This window comes from Tyto alba, unplaced genomic scaffold (assembly GCF_018691265.1).
Source record: "Tyto alba isolate M040663 unplaced genomic scaffold, T.alba_DEE_v4.0 Super-Scaffold_40, whole genome shotgun sequence".
NCBI classification, from domain to species: Eukaryota; Metazoa; Chordata; class Aves; order Strigiformes; family Tytonidae; genus Tyto; species Tyto alba.
In genome coordinates, this window is record NW_024881316.1 from 6,962,766 (window position 1) to 6,982,648 (window position 19,883).

Here is a 19,883-nt window from a genome sequence, read left to right on the forward strand (position 1 = left end):
TAACTTCTGTGTAAAACATAACAATACAAAATAATGCTCAACACTTAAAATCTGGTTCTGCATTTGGATCTCCTGACATGTATTTCTGGATGTGTGGAGTCTTGTTCTCTTTGATGGATCAGGGCTGGTACGTGAATTTCAATTCTAGGCGACTGGTAAATTTCTCTACAAGGTTATCACATTGGGGTATTTAAATTCAGCCAAAGCAGCAGATGTTTTCTGTTAGTTCAGTGGCTATTCATGAGCACATATAACAGGTACCAGAGGAGTTGTTAGCAAAGATGATTCTAATAAAATACTACTACCAACTGTCAACTTTTTACTATTTATCACTTCATGTTCCTAGACATATTCCAATTTGTTTTCTTTTCCTAGATTAAGAAAATTGATGACACGGCGATAACATGAAATGACATAATTTTAACTGAAACTTCTAAAGATTTCTAAAGCAATAAGAAAGAAACCTGATGCTTTTAAAAAGCACACAAAATGTCTACCTGGCAATAATTTCTGAAGTTTTTTGCCATTGATTATGAAGTATTGAGGGAAAGGAATGGATAATTTGGAGATAGGAAAGTGAATAATCAATTGTAAAACAATCGTTTGAGAAAGGGATAAAAGTGTGAATACTATAAACCATAAAATAATAGAGATATGAAGAGCAGAGGAGAGTAAGGAAATAGGAATGTAGGGTGTGCGGTGCAGTTTTCTAGGGTAAAAGTAGAGAGAAGAAGCAGTAATAGCTTTCCATCAGAAGCTGTTACTCCTAGAAGCCTGGCACCTGACCTGATTCTTCAGGATATGGATCAGATTTCTATGAATAAGGAATAATGAGTATATTTAAATGAGTTTAAATGAAAGAAACACCATACCTTTACTAAGACACCAAGCTTAGCAGCATTTTTAGTAGACTCTGAGAGAACAAAAAGCTCCTTGGACCAAAGACTATTGTTCCTTTTTACATGGTTTCCTGAAAAATGACTACTGTTGCCTTGCTCAGCTCCTCTTGATCACTTCCAGTAACCAGTTCCATCTAAGTCCAATACACGGGAAAAGGTCTCAAAGATTTAACATTCTTACAAACTTTGTGAAAGCAGGCAGCTGGATAGGGTATCTGCCAGCTAAAAGAAAATTAAATGAACACAACTTTTACTTAGCAGTGCAGAATCTATTTCTCAGTCAAGGCCTCTCTTTCAAATTGATTCTCTCTTGTCTAATAAAGGAGAGTTTACACTGCAGCCTGACCATTACTCAATTAAAATATCAATTCACAAATACAAACTCATAGGAAATAACAATGTATTTAGTCTTACAGAACTGTTTCTTAAACCAAAACCCTCCAATTCAAATTATACAAACAGACCAGTGTGCTGCTCCTTCCCCTCCCTCCATCTCCCCGGCATGGAGCCGGTCACTCTCTCTTACTCTGCCTTGCCCTGTCAATCTGGCATTCCTGCCTGCACAGTGGCTTAGTACCAAAAAGCCCAATACCCACCAGCTCCCCTTCCACAACCATTCCCCTCAAACTATTGAACAAGCTGGTAGTTAAAAATGGCTGCAGGAAAAGAGAGATGTGATCATTCTTAGGCATTTATGCAGAAGTTAGTGCTGCCCTTCTGCGCTGGGAGTGTACCGAGTACCTATTCCAAAGCATATCACACACCTTCAAAGATGAAGACAGCATTTCAATGCCACTACTTTTTATCTATGGATTTTAACAGATATTAAAGATAAGCAAGGATGCAGTGGTCACACCGGATAACTACCTGCAGGAATCTAAATTTAAGTGTCCATGGAATTTAAGATCATGGTAACATATACATGCTGAGTTTTAGGCACATGCAGGTTTAGGTAACTGTGACAGCACTGATTTCCAGGGTTATTTTCTAGGATTCAGGCAACCAAATTCCACAAGTCTTATTTTAATCACCAAGACAGGCAATCTAGTTCTCACTGCTCTTGATCATCAGGAATCATGCCCATAAACAATATCCAAAAGATGGTATGGTATTGAAGTATTTTAACCATCTTCTACTCTTGATAACATTCTGCCAAAAAGTGCTGCAAAAAGCTAGAGAAATGTACGATGTGTAAGGAAATGTGCATTTTGTTACTATGCCACACTTTTCTTTGTATTAGGAAGTTAATTACCTATCCTTTGGATCAGATTTTAGATATAACAGACAGTTGCTTTCAGACTATTTGAATGGGATCAGATCAGATGTTCAACTGGTTCAATATCATGCCTGTGACAGCATCTCTGACAGCAGACCAAGGGAAGGAAAAGAAGAACATAACAAACATACCATAATTCTTTCCCTGGCATATTCTCCCAGCAGAGAGCATTTGTGTTTGTGCAAGACTGAGGCTGTGTTCCTCTTTTGAACTTGAAGTTGTCTTTGTATTTTTCTTTAGAGGGTTATGCTGCTGGTGACTCATAGGGTCCAGAAAGGTAGCAGCCCTACACTGCTCCTTATATAAGTGACCCCTCTGTACTATCTAAAGGAAAGAATAATGAGCAGAGGCACCAAAATATGTTCATGAGCAAAGCTTTGTTAAGAAGTTAACTACCACTGCCTCTAAAGATGACACCCACAAGTCCAAGCTCAGGTATTAAAAAAGAAGTCAGAAATTTTTCAATTTATTTCCTGCCAAATTATTTTTTTTTGGGGGGGGGGGGTGTAAAATAAAAAAATTCCTAGGATTAGACTTATCTTTATCTACATTTTACTGGATCTCTCTGGAAGACATTACACAGTCCTGTATGTGGGTTGAAAGCAGCAGTTGGAGAGCACTGTTAATAACAAAAGATTAATCATATCACTTCTGTTATTACTGCAACTTAACAATGTGTCCTGGTTCGGGCACAAGGAGGGGTAAACCGGCCCAGGTCGGAGACAGAGCAGGTCAAAGCTCCCGTGCCAGATGCGGCACCTTTGTGTTGGGGATCACCGGCTGGGAGCAGGCGGGAGGTGAGCAGCTGTATGGTACATTACCTGTCGGTACTGCTGTCAGCGTGTTGTTCTGTTACTGTTATTGAACTGTTTTTATCTCAACCTGTGAGTCTCCCTTTGCCCCTCTGATTCCCTCCCCATTCCCGAGTGTGGGGAGGGCGGGTGAGCGGCTGCTTGGCGTTTAGCGGCTGACCAGGCTTAAACCATGACACAATGCAGAATTAAAATGGAAAAAATCTCCTATCAGACTACCGTACAATACTAAGCCTTGTGTGACAACTTAACTTTATTAACAATCTTTCCATTTAAACTGGAATAAGAGAAAGTTCATAAACAGTATTAACACTAGTGAAATAGAAGACTACTTTGCCTTCCCAACTAATTGTTTGAGAAGCATTGACATTTTGAACCCTGATTTCCCAAAATCTACTATTCAAAACTAGTATGGTGAAAGACTGTAGTTCATGTTTGCAGCAGAGTACTGGGAAGATAGCCCACAAATTTGTTCAGATCAAGGTAGCTCCTGAAGCAGAAGTAGACAGCAGTATTGTGTCAGCACAAAGCCGTGTCCAATTTAACTGGTGTGTTAAGATGTACAACATATCAGCTTGAATAAAACAATATGCTAATTCAGTGATATTATTTTTTGAGTCCCTAGCCAGTGTCTTTGCACTTCAAATAAGACATAATCAGCTTGATCGACCCTTGTTTTAGGGTCAGGAAAAATCTTGTGGGTTAATTATCATACTGTTTACTTATAATGGATAGGTAGCTTTTGTGTAGCTATGATTATCTGGTGTATCTAGCTGATTTCAGTGCTAATAATAGCTTGCTTTGAGAAGTATTAAGATATGGTATTGATTTTAAAAAGACTGTATCACTGTGCTAATATACAAGAGATTCAATTAGTAAAGATGACTGACAACATTTATCTAAAGATGATCGCTGCTTTCCTGTAAAGATCTAAAGTATGACTTAGCTAAATACTAAAAATCAAGATCAAAATATTCAAAAGCCATCAGAAATGTGAATCCTAAAAACTTTAGAAACAATTTCCTAAAAAGAGAGGTTTAGAAAGCTTGATCACTTTAAGTATCTCAAACTGCATATTCATAACTTGAAGGCAGAAAAAAATAAATCATCTCTTATTTTTTAAAAAACCTCTAAATAAATCTATTTTAAAATAACTTGCCAGGTTTTCGGTATAAATTCTCCTACTCATTCCATTCCACTAACCTGGTAAAGTTTTGTAGTACATCTGCTTTACTGAGCCGTATAAAGCTGTTCTGTATTGGTAAGTACCTAGAAAGTTGAATGACAGTTGAGCAGTGACATTTATTCTCTTTTCCAAGTCTCTCAATAAGTTTCCTGCTGACTTTTTTTTTTTTTTCTTCACACTTTATGACATCATACCTTCCATTAAAAAAAAATCAAAATTCAACTTAAATAGGCTAATACCTCCTCCAGGTTAAGTCGAAACAATTTTTATCATTTCAACCAACAATATTGTCTCTGGTGTTCATTATGCTCAAACCAAAAAAGGAACTCTTTTCCTTCTATTAGTGTAGGAGGAATCTACTCTCAAATATCTGATGCTTCAAATGTTTGCTTCGGTGAGCAGCTGTCCAGCACAACGGAATGAAACTCAATTTTTGTCACAAATTTAAATGATCAGATCTTAGGGTCTGTTTGGTTTTTTTTTTGCCGAGAACCACATTTGTTCATGCACCAGGACAATGGATTATGCAAGAGCTTTTCCTGTCAAAGTGCAAAGGTGAGCCCTATATACTCAAAGTTGCCAGGGCTATGTATAGTTCATTCCTTGGTGAAACACAAATACCATTCACTCAATGCACCTTTGAAACTGCATTTTTCCGAAAGGAATAGCCGTAAAAGAGGACTTCACTCCTTTCTCTCAAATGGACTGCCACAATCTCCTGGAACATTCCGTTTGTACTTACACTCAGTGTTGAACTGGGAGAGGTTATTTTTCTAATTTAGTCCACAAAGGATAGCCATATACTGAAAACCACATAAATCTGAGCAGGGCATAAATGAGAATATCTTTGGAGTGTTGTTTTACTGGATAAGGTTGACTAAAAGTGGTTAGCTCTAAACATAATTATAACAAAATTTTACAGCTTTTATCAAAATACTTGACATTATTAGATATAATCTGTTATATAATACCATTGTACAATTTCTATTTTTAAAATAAAAGTTTCTTTATTTTGGAAAGTACTGTTAAATCTATTAGAATATACAACAGTAAATTAGATATGATTCATTACTTATGCCCACTAGTTAATTTGAGACACATTTTCCAATGCAGTTTTCATGATAATGTATTTTCATTTCTGTAGTTTAAGCTTAATGTGAGACAGCTGTCAATTTATTCTCATTGCTCTCTATTTCCATTTTTCCAAGCGTAAACTTCACGTCAGACTGACAACAAGGAAAGTTTAATGTACTTCTAAGTCATATAAGCACACCTGGCAAATTACAGTACAAAACTCTCATCAGGAAACCTGATAAATCTCTACAAAACTATAGTTCCTAGCAGCTTCTGTTTGTGTACGTGTGCGTTTACTAAAAATACTGTAGACAGAATGAAATATAAGGCATTTTATGAAGTGGAAAAATACTCCAGTGGCAGACAGACAAACTTCCTCTCCTCTTTTGCCAGGAAGAAATCTGCCTCTGGAGATTTCAGATCTAGTCATCAGACATCATCATCACCCTCTTGTCTCATAAAACTTTTCTCTGCAGAAAAGACAGTATGACTCATATTCGGATCATAGTATGGACATCTAGAGATAGGATCATAAAAGTAACATTATTTTCAGTTATCATGCGACCTAGCCCTTCGAAGGCTAGATACTGGGAGCAAAACTCTTCCTTTTTTCTTCATGATAGACAGTTCAGAATAGTTTGCACATCACGTTGAAGTTTGCTGTCATGAACCCTTCAACCAGAATGCCTGTTTCAGCCATATTTATTTAAGCGGTTGCTGTCAAAACAAAGATTACATAATTTTACGCCCATGTTTTACAAAATAGGTAGCCAGAGCATCTGCAAAATGAAGATTAAGCTCATTTACTTTAGAAAAGGCTTTGAGATCAACTGATGAGAAGTGGTATCTGTATACAGTTGTCTTAATGCACTGGCTAACAGCTCATCTTCAGCCAACCTGTACTGGTTTCTATATACATTTTAAAAATCATTTGGTTTTGCTGATTCCTATTAGGTTTTGGAATCCCTTTAAAGAAAAAGGTCTTCCTTTCTTCACTATTCACTTTTCCCTGGGGGGGAAAAAAAAACAAAAACAAAAACAAAAAACAAACAAAACACACAGAAAAAAACCCAACAAACAAAACAAAAAAAAGCTAACAAATCCAACAGGAAATAGTTTTATAAATATGTTTTTAGTATAGCTAGCTAAAAAGTAGCTCTGTTTGGACAACTTCATCCCACACACTGAAATAAGTGTCACGGTTGATGAAAACTAAATGAATGAAGAAAAGCTTCAGGTCTATATTATTGTGCTATTACCAAGTTTTAAGAAACATAGCAATGAAAAATCACAATAAAGGTGTGCAAAAGATGAACAGAGCAGTGATGACCTAAAATAAATAAAAGGAAACTATAGAACTCAATTAAAATTTGAAGACCTCAATGAAGAACTTCTTTTAAGAATGAGTATTTTGACAGATTTCCCTTGCAAATCTAGAAATACACTAGTTAGAAAAAGATGTTTTGTGTAAAAGATGTTTCTCAGTCAGCATACTAAATGAACCTTTCCACAAACTGTTTGTTTCATTTCAAAAATCAGCTCTTTCCCCATCTCCTTTCAGGAATTTCACTAGAGAGATGCTCAACAAAACTTCTTTTTGTTGATCGTTGGAAACATTTGTTAATTTCCACACTTGTTCATACCAACTTGTTCTTATACGTTTGCTCAAGTCCTAGAATATCTAGGAGCCTCCTGGAGACTTTAAATGAGAGTAAGATGTCACTGCTGTGCTTTAATGACATACTAAGAGAGAAAACCTGCATTAAAATTCATATGGTCCAAAGAGATTTGAACTTTAGATTCTGAAAAAAGTAGGAAAATTTCCTTTTCTATTACACAGTTGAGGAATGGAGATACAAGGATGAACCGAGTTCCTGAAATCACACAGATAAGCTATGTAGAATAAGAAACTGATTTTAAACCATTGCTTTTGTATCCTTTTTGCTAACAACATCTCTGTTTTCCAGCTTGCTAAATGAGGACCTGACATACGCAGGGCACTTTTTACTTCCATTATATAAGTATTACTATAAAATTCAAAGGGAAAAAAAACAACAGATTTTTTAAATTCAAAATCTTTGAAGTCATGCTAAGTACAACAATAGTCATCTGAAATTTTCTTTTTAGCAGGTTACATTTAGGTAAAGAGTATGAAACAATGACGAAATGAAAAGGAATATTACCAAGATGACACAAGAATGGACAAAATATTATACTTTTGGAAAGCACAGATTAAGTTTATGAGAAATCCACCTTCTTGAATGATTACTGTAATTCTCAAATTACACTGGTTACAGCTAGCTCTTTTGCTCTTTAGATACCTGTTTGAAAATGTGGTTTACACTCAGAGTACCTTTGTGTGATGCCCACGTTCATACCCACACAGATCATCAATATGCTTTCTAGATTTACAGCCTGTGGACAAGCCAGGAGAAAAAGAGCTTTGCTGACTAGCAAACAGGAACCCAGACTTGTTTCACAGCATTAGTGTGAGTTGGAGAGTCATAGCTGGCCTCACAGAATTATACTCTTTTCAAATTAATCACTCTGCTGGTTTTGGCTGGGATAGAGCTAATTTTCTTCATAGTAGCTAGCGTGGGGCTATGTTTGGAAACCACGACAACCGCCTTCATTCAAATGTCAACTACAAATCCATGCAGTGATGGTAAAGCAAATATTCTGGTTTTTAAAATTCTGCACCAGAAAGTTTGTAATATGGTTTAACCAGAGGTTCCTGCTAAACTTCATACTCAATTGCAGAGTTGTGCCTTCCACTTCCTCGCATATCCCCTCACATTTGATACAACCAACACACAGTACACCAAAATGCTCATAGCCGGAAACCCATCCTCCAACATGTAGAACATGAGTGTATCGCAACATCTTAAAAGCACTAGTTCTTGCCGGGACTGTGCAATACCTTTTCCCCCTCCCTCTTTAAACAAACTCCTCCTTGATGTTGCATATTCTCCAGTCTTCTCCCAGCCTGACCTTGATTCTAAAGCCTGCATGTATTTATGCGTAAGATCTCACAGCTCTTAAGAGTCCTATTTATTTCAGTCCCATTTCTATGTTCCTCTTTGTCCAGCAACCCTTCACAGTTCTCCCTGCCAGTCTTTTTGCCAGCAAGTTGCAATGTCTGTCAACATCCTGACCCCTCTTTGCACTGTGGTGCCCCCACCACAGCTTTATAATGTCTCTTTTTCACAGAAATTTTTTTTCTCCACCACAGCTACTCTCAGCTAAAGCTATTCCTTCTGGCAAAAAAAAACAGTCTACAGCTGGACTGACATAATCCTTCAGCTGTACCTACAGAGTCTATATTACCACTGTGTACCACACACCAGAAACAATTTATGTACCCAAGAGCCAAAAAGCTTTCAGAACAATTGTTATTGGACTGAGGGTCTTTTTGATGAAGTATTACATAGGAGAGGCAAAGGTAATAAACAGAGAGCACTGAACAGAAATACACTGAGGATAAATTCTGCTTTGCCTGATTCGTCGCCTTTCTTCCTCAGCTTTCTACTGCCCTGACCTGCCAAATTCCTGGGATCCAGATGGAATTCTACTGCAAATAAGTTGTTAGGAGTTGAAAAGTGTGCCCATTACCAGGAATTGAAAGGGTAAGAGTTAAATTGATTAACTGCACACATTATTTGTATTACTACAGTTAGGATTATTCATTGTATTAAGATAGAGCCTAAAAGCCTTCTGTTTTGCCCTCTCTACAAGCCCAGAATAACCCTCCCAGTGTTTTCACCAGAGATCTTGTAATCTAAACATAAAGAGACAAGAAATAGGATACTTAGAGAAAACAATGAAAAAAGATAAGTGTGATAGGAAGAGATTTCAAGGACATCAGCAGTCTAACTGTTGTCAACTCATGTAGCAACATAACAGAAGAGTTTTAAGAAGGGATGCTTTGGGAATAGTAAAAGCCCAAGCTTCAAACAAAGCATGGGGAAAAGTTTAAAAAGAATGGCTGAAAAATTAGCAAGTGAGCAATGAAAGCTGGAGTTTAATGAGGATACAAAGTAGCTCCATAATGAGAGTCAATACAGAAAGTATGTACAGATGATGAGACAGAAGAAAGGCCAGTTGGAAGGGAGATGCTTTTGTGAGGTATTAAGTATTCTTACTACTATTTTTTCTGGCCTACTATGGATGAAGATAAGAACTGCAGTTTTATGGATTTACATTTATAGAAGATTGAGTATGTGAACTCATACAGAACATTATGCTATTTCTAGTTTGACTTTGCAAAAAAGCCCAAACTGAGTTTATAGTATGAATATTTATCACTATTGTACTTTATATAATATATACATAGATTTATACATAAGGTTGGAATTCTTAGTATCAAATCAATTATATGGAATTTTACTGACTAGAATGAATACAATCTACGTGTGAAATATTTATTGGAAAGCACTAGTAAATGTAAATTAATTTGATATTTCTATTAGATATTCTGATTACTGTCATTCCACTGGCATATCTCTTTCAGAGGAGAAACAGATAAATTTAGAATTCAAAATATTATCAGTAACTCTCCTTCTAGTCTCACTATTTGTTTCTTTTGGTTAATCTTATTCTTTGTCAATCAAGTTAAAACAATGACTCAAAAGGGAGATGCCTTGGCATGTGTATCCATTATTCCTTCTACAATGTAGTACTCCCACTGGTTTTCATGGGAATTATGCATATGAAAGGACTGCATTATTAGGCCAGATTATGAGAAGACATTTGGAAATACTTAACCCATCATACTACTTCAGAACCTAATATTTATAATGGTACTTAAGCCTGGAACAATATAAATAAAAGCACAAAATACGACTCCTGGAAATATATCGTGGATGATTTTTTCTTAACTTTTTATTAGGGATATCACTAGAAGTTGCACTGAGTTAAAACTTTCCATGGCTTTTTGATAGAAGAACACATACACAAATATGAATCAGATGACTCCAAAAAACTTGAAGTATTCCTAAACATGGCAAGTTACAAGCCAGTAAGAGGACAGTAAACGGTTTACATTCCAAATATATTAATTAGATGCTTGTCTAATCACATAAAGGTCCTTACAATATTTTTGGTAGTCACTATGTCTTCACAACCAGATTATATTAACCCTGATCCCCTAGAACCATCACAAGTCATCTTTAATTCTTCAGACACATGACTCTTCCATTTTGGCTTCGGAAGTGTTCTCCTCCCATGCCATGACAACTGATGGACAGTATGAACTGTTTTCCTCTGACCTAGGAATGTATTGGGCCCTTTCTTCCTCAGTGCTAAAAATAAATTGACCTCCACTTTACTCTAACAGACTTGGAAGACAACAGTTTGCTCTTTCCCAGATCCATAGCTCAGATGTAGAACCAGTCTGCTAGGCTAGTTAGAATGGGCTAACTTTCTAGTCTTTATTTATCTAAAACATTTTGTTCATCTTTGATGCACAGTTAACCTTGGACCTTAATTTCTGGTTACCACTAACAACCCTTGCCACCTTCATAAAAAAGTTTTCTTACCTGACTTTTCTAGCGCCTCAAATTTGGATTGTCCAGTCTGGCTGGGGTTATGTGGAAAAATTCAGATCTTAACTTATTCTGGCCACCCAAGCTGCTTTACAACAGGCACAGGCTAAAATTTTGACTCTCCAATAGTGCTTCTACACCTTGAAACAATCGTCTGAGGATTGAACACTTCAGATATTCTTTTCAATATGATGGCTCTCATCCAGACATCACTAATCAGGTCAGTCACAAGCACTTACCATGAGAAGAACACTGTGAAAACATGATTAAGAATCTCAAAAACTTAAAAGTCTGCTGCAAAGCGGAAAACAAATTCCCTGTAACCACTGTGCAAAAAGTAATAGGTTCAAGTAATTTGCTTTCAGCAAGTTAAGTTTAAGATCAGAAAGCAGGAAAATCTTCCTAGTGGGAAAAACAGTCTAATGCTGGGATAACTTGGGAAAGTAATCATCACAAATCTTTATGAAGACAGGCAAGCATTCATTAAAAAAAGACAGATTTTATTGATCCTGGCTTTGAAGGAAGAGTAAGGGGATGGGCACAAGGCCTTCTTGGAGCTCTTTTCAACATGACCAAAGAAATGTAGCTATGTAGCGACAGTGATATTACAGCAGCACTTGCTGTGGAATCTGGAGTTGGAATGAAAGTCATACCCTGCAAAAGACTCTATCAATTTCTTAATGTAGACAATCACTTGGATTCTGATACAATCATCTAGTTATTGATCACCTAGCTACTACACTGATCTAGTCTGCACCATCTTTATTCAACAGTTTAACAATAATTACTCTCAGGGCTGGACTATACATAAACATAATATGTAATCCAGTCACAATATATAGCACTTTGAATTACTTAGTAACTTGTCCAATGGCCTTAAGGCCAGACAACACTAGCAACAGCTGGTAATAACACCAAATTCCAGATGTAGTCTTTGGTGAAATGTTTTTGAAGGAATTAACTTTAAAATATTTTGCTTCAAAAATCTAGATGTACTCAAAATTCTTAATCCCATATCTGTACTTGACCAATAAATTGGGAACTTTAGTGGGTTTTTTTAAACCCAAAACTTTTATTGGCACATCATCTTTAAGAATTAGAATCTCAATCCTGTAAAAAGTGCACAAGACCATGTTTATTTCAGAGTATTCTTTGGAGACTTAACACAAAATAAGTAAATAACCATCTCTTGTCAGATATTTTGTTTCCAGTAAAAATTTATGATTGGTCTAATGTGAGAACACAGGACAAATGTACAGCTGCCAGTCTGACTAGTGACTAGGTATGGAAAAAGTAACATTTTCCAACTTATTTTCAATATTCTTGTCTTTTATTCTATAATCAGCAGCGTATACAAGTAGGAAAGTTACATAACCATGCATATCCCCTACATTTAAATCACGTGATGTAACACCAGGTAAATGATCCAAGGAAAAAAAGAACAAACCAGCATTATGAGTCACCTTTCGGATGGTGAGAACTGTTAAAAAAGTAACACGTTTTCTCAAATGTGTTTACATTAAAGACCGTGACAGCTGAAATAGGTGCAGCAATATAGCAAGCATCAGGTGTTCTCAAAGTTTCTACAAATAACAAAGTAGCTCCCATTCAAAACATCGTAATTTGACAACATAACAAACGCCTGAGTTTCAGCTAAAATCCTTTAAAATACATTTAATCTCTCCTATAGATGATTGCTCTCTGATGGTGTGTTCATTACTTGCCCTTTTCACAACCTTTAGAAAGAGACCCACATCGCAACTCCACCTCCACCCTCTGATCAGTAAAGTTGCCAAAACCAGGGTTCCAAAGCGAAATGAGCCCCCGGTTTGCCCCCCTGGGCTGTCCGCATCGTACTCACCATGGCGGGCTAGTTTTGAAGACTTTCTTCCCCTCCCCCTGCACCTACGCACAATGAGGGAGAACGGAGAGCAGTTTCAGCATTAAATTTGAACTTCCTTGCTTTTGTTAGCATGAGTCACCACCTTAACATTATCTCAACTGTAGACTTTTATCTGTGAATATCTAAGCCCTGTCTTGTGGAAAACTAATTACTGAGCCACTGAGAGGCTTCATAATGTCCTGCATTTAAGTCCTGAACATCATACATAATGCATAGGAAGCAGTCTCTGCACTCTGATTACAGAACACTGTCATTAAGAGAGCAAATTAAAGATGTGAATAATTCACTGGCTGAGCTTATTGTCAGTGCTGCATTGTGAAATTAGAATTTCTAATAAGTACTGCAATTTTTTTAACCCAATTAACACAGAGAACATCTTGAGTCTGATTAGTACAATAAAAATTATTACCTTATTCTTTTGCTTCACAACAGCCAAATTAAATACTGTACTTAATTATGCAGCATTCATCGCTTCTGTGCTAGAAATAATAATAAAAAAATCTCACTATCGCTTTAATAAGACTTCCAATATTTAGAGTGCAACTGAAAAATAGAGCATATGAATCTGCAGCACAATTTCTTATCACAAAGTTACTGGCCTTTTTTTTTCTTTTTTTTTTTTTTCCCTTAAGACTTTGAAAATCGGTCTTAATATCAGCAGTCGACCATGATGTCACTGCTGAAGTCTTCTCTGGAAACAAAAACGTATTCAGAAAAAAAAACACAAAATGACCCTTCCGAACAAGCTCTGAATATATATTGTGAATTAACTTTCTCTGGGTTGATGTGAAGACAGAAAAAAAAAAAAAAAAAAAAAAAAAAAAACAACAAAGCCTACACATTACCACTTACTGATTTGAAACCGACACAGATATACAAACACAGACATATATAAATGTACATATACATATATATACACAGGCCGTTTCAGAAAAGATGGTTAGGAAATATACTATGAAAAAGCAGAAGCTGGATCAGCTCTCTTACCTCAGTTCCCTCTTGGCACGGGATAGATAACATCCTTTCATCCTAGAAAGGAGAAAAGTCCAATTCAACATCCAGCATGTTGATTTTCCCCCACACGGCGCCTGCTGCCATGTTAAATAAAGAAAATGATCACTGAGGATGCAGCTTTTGTCTCCAAATATTTTAATACTGCCTTTTAGTGTCAAGGACCCCAGGAACCTTAGCACATCTGGCAGCAGACACCACTGGCTGCAGCTGCAGCAATGGGATTTTTCTTGAACCCTATTTCATTTCCAGCTCCTTTTTCTTCCCTATCCTGGGGAAGTTTAATCACTGAGCATGGGTGGGGAAAAAAATAAAGAAAAAAAAAAAAAAAAGGTGGCATTGCAATCACGAGCTTTCTTGGTTTTGTCCTGGAGATAGGGACTGCAGCAACACCTTGCATCTTTGTCTCGTTATTTTAGCATGTGCGTGCAAGAGGGGAGGGAAAAAAAAAAAAAAAAAAAAAAAAAAAAGATGAAAATTATTCAGGCATAATGCAATAGACATAAAGAGAGACGAAAAGACAGAGAGGAAGAGAAAGAGAGGAAGAGAAAGAGGGAAAGGGAGGGAGAGAGGAAACAGACTAAGAGAGGGAGAGGGGGCTGTCAGTGCAGATAAATCTGCATATGGAAATCAGGGTTATCCTGGGTACAGTTTTATTTAACCATGATGTACTGTTTTTTTAATTAGACAGGAATTTAAAGAAGGAAATGAGGGATTCTTACAGACACAGGAGCAAACGAAGCATTTTTAATCACCGGAGAGTTTTCACAGCAAGCTGTAGCAGCAAGAGCAAAACTTTTTATAGCAACTTTCTTGTTAGAAACAAAAGTTTCATGCACTGCTGTTAAATTACACCCCAAAACCAAGCAAAACCAGAAGCGCAATCATTTTAAAATTAAATCAAGCCAAGGCAATCCAAAATAATAATAGTTTTTTAAAAAGAGCCAGAAGCATCTAGGTGCACAGTATGCATTTTAAGCTACATTATGCCAGGCACAGGTTTTAGGACTTTCTCCCCTGGCCCCTATTCTGTGGTGACTGTCATACCCAACGAAGGTGCTTCAGTAGATGAAAAGAGCAATACCCGGCTGGAATTTCAAATGTATTAAGCACCACTTCCCACGCTTGATGAGAATTGCTTGTGTCTCGACAGCAGTACCTGACAGACAGGAGGTTGGATCGGGGTCTGTGAGGCATCAAAGAGCAGGACCTCTCGCCCATGGCTGTGAGGGAGCGTGGGGGTGCGTGAACTGAGGATGCAGAGGAGAAGAAGGAAAATGAGGTTCAGGTACAGGCTAGGTGAGAAGGAAACCAAAGAAAGGTAGCGGACCGTTTAAGTACAAGATTAGGAAGCAGCAGTCTGGTCTGGGGCACTTACTAGCAGTGGCAAGATGGTGGCGTTCAGGTGAGAGGAGATCAGAAACCACTTGCGCCGGCTGGCCAGGCAAGGGACGCCTAGCAAAGCAAAGTTGGGGACTTGGGCGCCCTGAGGGGAGCTGCCAGAGTGCTACGGACTGGGGCGGGAGGAGGTGGGGATGGGGGGGGGGGCAGCAGGAAATCCCACCTAAATGTCCCGAAGCGAGCAAGAGGCACACTGGGAACTGACAGGGGCTGTAAAGGCGGCCACAGCAGGAGAGGCGGAAGGCGCTCCCGGGGTGGTGGCGGGGGGAGGAGGCAGCAGCTCAGCCCGAGGGGATCGCGGCGGCCGCCGGCTCGCAGGGGCAGGACGGGGGCGGCGGCCGCCCCGCTGCCGCGCAGCCGCCTCGCGGGCGGCGGTTGGGGGCGCGCGCGGCGCTTCGCCCTGCGGCGGGCGGGGGCGGGGGCGGGGGCGGGAGGAGAAGGAGAGGCGAGGGGCGGGCGCGCGCCCCCCCCCCCCGCCCCCCGCCCCCCGCTGCCGCGCGGGGCGGGGCGGGGCGAGGCGGCGGCCAATCGGCGCCGCGGCGCTTGCGCGGTGCCGGGCTGCCCGTGGCGCGCGGGACGGACGGAAAAGTGTCCGGGCGCGGAAGGCGAGCGGCGCTTCCGCCGGCGCGTAGGTACCCGCCGCTCCCCCCTCCCGTACCCCCTCCCGTCCCGCTGCAGGCCCCCCACCCCCCCACCCCCCCCCCAGTCCCTCCCGGCGGGGCCCGGCCCGGGGGAAGCGCCGCTGGGCCGCTCGTGTCACGGGTGGGGGGCGTCGCGTTCGTGGCCGCCCCCCGGCGCGTCGCGGCCACCTGGGACGTTCTCCGGCGTGGGCGGCCGGGAGGTTGCGGTGCTTGAAGTCGGTAATTGGTTCCGCCGGATCGGGGTTGGGACGGAGCAAGTACGGAACTGGCGTGAGTCGCGACCGTGAAGAGCTGTCCTCTCTGTAATTTTTTTTTTCCCCAGTGTTTTCTATCGTGTGGGGCGATTCTGATACCCTAAAGTGAACAGGCTTTCCTTGGAAACTCTTCTGAGTTAGGGCATTCCCTCAAGCTGCTTAATTCTGCCTTGCCAGCTGTGCATAAGCTCCTGCTGTAAACTGAAGCACTGAAGTCCCTTTTTCACTTAGGAAAAAGCTTCTGCTGCGCAGCCGAAGGCCCCGCAGGAATGGGAACGAATGGGGGGGAAGTAGGACAGAATTTTTTTTTTTTTTTTTTTAACTTGAGCTCATTTTTCAGTCAAGCTTCTGTATTACCAACATCTAGCCACTGGTTTCTGCAAGAACGGCATCAAAAACTGCCGGCAATGAGATTGAACACTTAATTTAGAGTTTTAATTATATTGTTTGCATATTACTGTAAAAGTCTGTGACACCTGTTGTCTAGTTTTACTCTTTCAGTATGTTGTATAAAATACTAATTTACAATGTTAAATATAAAGTGAACTTCTTTTGGTCATGATCTTCCTTCTCATTTGCTTTTGGGTTTTTGTTTTGGGTTTTTTTTTTTTTTTTCAGACTTCTGGGAAGTCTGACTTTTTAAATATGAACTTACAACTTAAGCTATATCAGAATCAGTCATACACTAATTTTCTGAACTTGAAAACTGTAGCATTTCAGGGTTCCATAATTATCAGGCGGGGTGTATTTACTGCTTCTTAGAAGGAACTTGAGCTGGAATGTTTCCTTAAAGTCATGGACAGCTGGGAGCCTGTAATGCATGATGTATTTTCATAGCATAGCTACTCTGGTTGCAAAATGAAGTCTTGCTGGAAGTAGCTTGCCCATGCCTTCTAATGCATTCCTGCCTCTTATTTTATCCTAGTGCTAGTTTAACCTCATGACTAATCAATTTATAAAGCGAAACTAGAAGGAAAAGAACCTATTTTGGTTTTATTGTAGTCACTGATGTGTCTTCTTGAGCAGGTTGTGACAGAGGAAGGTAAGGTTGCACAACGCATCAGAGTTGTGTGGCAGGGCATGAGACTGTGATTGTCTTTCTTGGTGGTATGTCTGTTTGTTAGTTTGATATTACCGTTAGTCAGATCTGTGTCCTCACTTGATCTGAGGAATTATGGGGGGGGTCGTAACAATGAGAAATTCATTTGAAGAAACACTGAGTGTTATTTAATTTATCTATTATTTATCTATTTATTTATTTTCTGGATCAGGTGGAAACAATGGACGATGATTTTGCAGCTTCTTCTACACCCCCATTCCTCACTGAAAGCTTGGAGTTGGCAATGGAAATGGAGAATGAGAACTCAAAGCCACTGTGTTTTTCCTGTGCTTTTGACAATCAAAATGGAGGGCGAAACTTCTCTACAGAGTCTTATTTAGCAAGTGGGTCTCTTAAGAGGTATGGGGCTTTTTTGAGTTACAAATATAATACCCTTCCAAGATGTTATTTCCACTGGTGTTTGGTGCCTCTAGATGCTGACAGGGCTTCCGAATCAGTTTATTCTTCAGCCCTTATGATCCTGAGATCAACTTAGTGGTATACCAAAGTGGGAAGGGCAGTTGTGTTGATACACTGCTTTGAATGGTGTTCTAGGTCCGGTTCCTAGTGTTGTGAACTTCCTTTAAGATATTGTAAAGGACCTGCTACAGGCCTGTTGGGACACTTCAAAACTGGCCTGCTGGGCAACAGCATCCAAGACCCCTTAAATTTCTGAGGTGGCTGCAGCACTGCTTTTTCCAGTCATACACTATTCACTGCTGGCCCCTTCCTTCCCATGTGCTAGAAACAAACCTGCTCTCCCAGCTTCCACAGATCTCTGGGACTGTCCTTTGTAGCTTTAAGACCATCTTTTTCAAAGCTCTGCCTTTTCATGCACTCTGGATTTAAAGTTCAGAAGTTGCATGCATAAGGAGTAAGTATTTTTAGTGTGATTATAAAATGTTACTTTGGTTTAGTTTGTATCTTTACTGTCTGTGACCCAGCTTAGTTTTCTGTGCCATTTACTGATCCGTCAGGGGTTGTCTTGTTTTTCCTATAAAAGCATAATCTTTCAGCCTGTCCTCTTGCCAAGCCTCATATATTGTGTTGTTACTTTGGGTTTTTTTTTAACCTTCATTTCCTCAGCCTTTACAGAAAAGCCTTAAAGACGGTTCCAGGGCACCTTGCTCATTCCCTACTTTATTTATTTTGTTGTTGTTGTTGTATCAAATCACATTCATTTCAATTGCTGTCAAGTAGAAGATTGAGAGAGCCTGCGTCTACATGAACATATTTGTAGTGGATTCCACACTGGCAAAGAAGCATTTCATGACAAAAACAATATCATGTGAAAACTCTCACTCAGGAACTTGTACGTAGACAGGTTTCCCAGATCACTACAGTCCTGATAATACTGTTCTCCTGTCACCTTGTCTACTTGGATTGTAAATTATTGGAAAAGCCTGCATGTGAGGGACTCCTTCATTATCTGAAACAGGAGTAAATGGATTTAATTGCTAAAGGCGTCAAAACAGACCAATGTTTAGGCAGTTACCAAGTGAACTACGGGTGTTATGGGGAATTGAGCTGATTATTCAGCAGATGCTTTTTTTGCCTCTGAGAACTGAATTGGTAATAGTGCATAGTTCAAGAAGAATATGGATTAAGTGTGTAATGTAATGAAAACCAAGTACTTGCCCAGTACATTTTTTTATTTTAAAAAATATAAATATTTCTTGCATATTGGTGAATTCAACTTTATCTACACTGAAATATTTTTTGAAAGGCGGTGGGAAAATTCTTAAATAATTCGCTTTGTCTTTGTTGTTCTTATACAGCTTACTGTGATTTTTTTTTTTTTTGAAATCACATTAATGCAATGCTTTTATATTTGCACAATTAATAATGTTTTAACAATTGATACTGATGTCTGATTTTCTCTACTTTTAATAAAATGGTAATTCTGTTTTTATTTATGTTTTCTTTAGCCAGAATAAAGGGTAGTCATGGCGTAGTATTAAAGTTATAATAATGAAGTCACATTTTATGATCCTCATCAGTTCGCCTGACTAAAAGTGTGCTTTTATGGATGTGCTTTTATCAATGTAATCTACATAAATATTATTAAATGCATATAAAGGAAAACATGTATGTTCTAGCATTAGTTGTTAGGCATGCAGTATACATTGAGATGAGACAGATTTCAAACATATACTTACAGTGGATAATGTTATCTAACACAGCCTCTTCTGTTAAGGATAGTATCTATGTTATGTCTCAGCCCCTTTTAAGGGTTAAGATGCTTCAAGGTGGTAGCTTGTTAATTTTTATTTGTTTCTAAAATATACTGTGCCCTGTGACTATATCATGGTTTTATGCTCTTGAAGCTAGGAGTTGTTATATTTTATGTACTATATATTGCTATAAAAGATATAACAGTCCGTCTTTTGAGAGCACTGCTACTCCTTCCTATTTGTAGTATGCATCTTGCTGATATATTGATAAAATATCAGTGGTACGTAAGCCAGCTGTAGATATTGTATTCTATAGGTTTATTACTGGGGAATCTATGAATATTGTTGGTTCTATTTTACAGGGTTTTGCTGAGGCTAGATCCTTCTCCAAATGACTATGAAGATGATATAGTAGAAATGTTTGGCTTTCAGTGGGTTACTGAGATGGCATTAGTTGAATCTTGTGGACTTCTCTTTGGATTACTTAGGTATGATAATGTTAGTGTATTTTATAATTAATCCACTTCTGTAACCATACCTACCTTAAGGATGTAACAAACTTTTCAAGTTTTTGATAGTAAATTCATAAAAGACTATGTCCTATGCAATG

General features: G+C 38.8%; 1 protein-coding gene and 1 long non-coding RNA gene across 4 annotated transcripts in view; one reads left to right on the top strand and one right to left on the bottom strand.

The window, feature by feature from the left end:
• Positions 1-15,344, bottom strand: part of LOC116964974 — a 215,770-nt gene extending 200,426 nt beyond the window's left edge. For 2 of the 3 annotated variants that reach the window (XR_004409064.2, XR_004409063.2), the window contains exons 1-2: positions 13,681-14,213; positions 12,652-12,695 (exon numbers count right to left, since the gene is read on the bottom strand). This is a non-coding gene — a long non-coding RNA (uncharacterized LOC116964974). Of the gene's footprint in view, positions 1-12,651; positions 12,696-13,680; positions 14,214-15,268 lie in introns of those variants that run through there. The other variant, XR_006166528.1, reaches the window with a different exon arrangement.
• A 576-nt stretch (positions 15,345-15,920) lies between these two features.
• MMS22L (MMS22 like, DNA repair protein) overlaps positions 15,921-19,883 on the top strand; it is a 95,794-nt gene continuing 91,831 nt past the window's right edge. Inside the window, exons 1-3 of the mRNA XM_042802908.1 lie at positions 15,921-16,003; positions 17,272-17,459; positions 19,636-19,761. Of these exons, the coding sequence (XP_042658842.1) occupies positions 17,281-17,459; positions 19,636-19,761 (305 nt within the window). The 5' untranslated portion in view covers positions 15,921-16,003; positions 17,272-17,280. The remainder of the gene's footprint in view (positions 16,004-17,271; positions 17,460-19,635; positions 19,762-19,883) is intronic.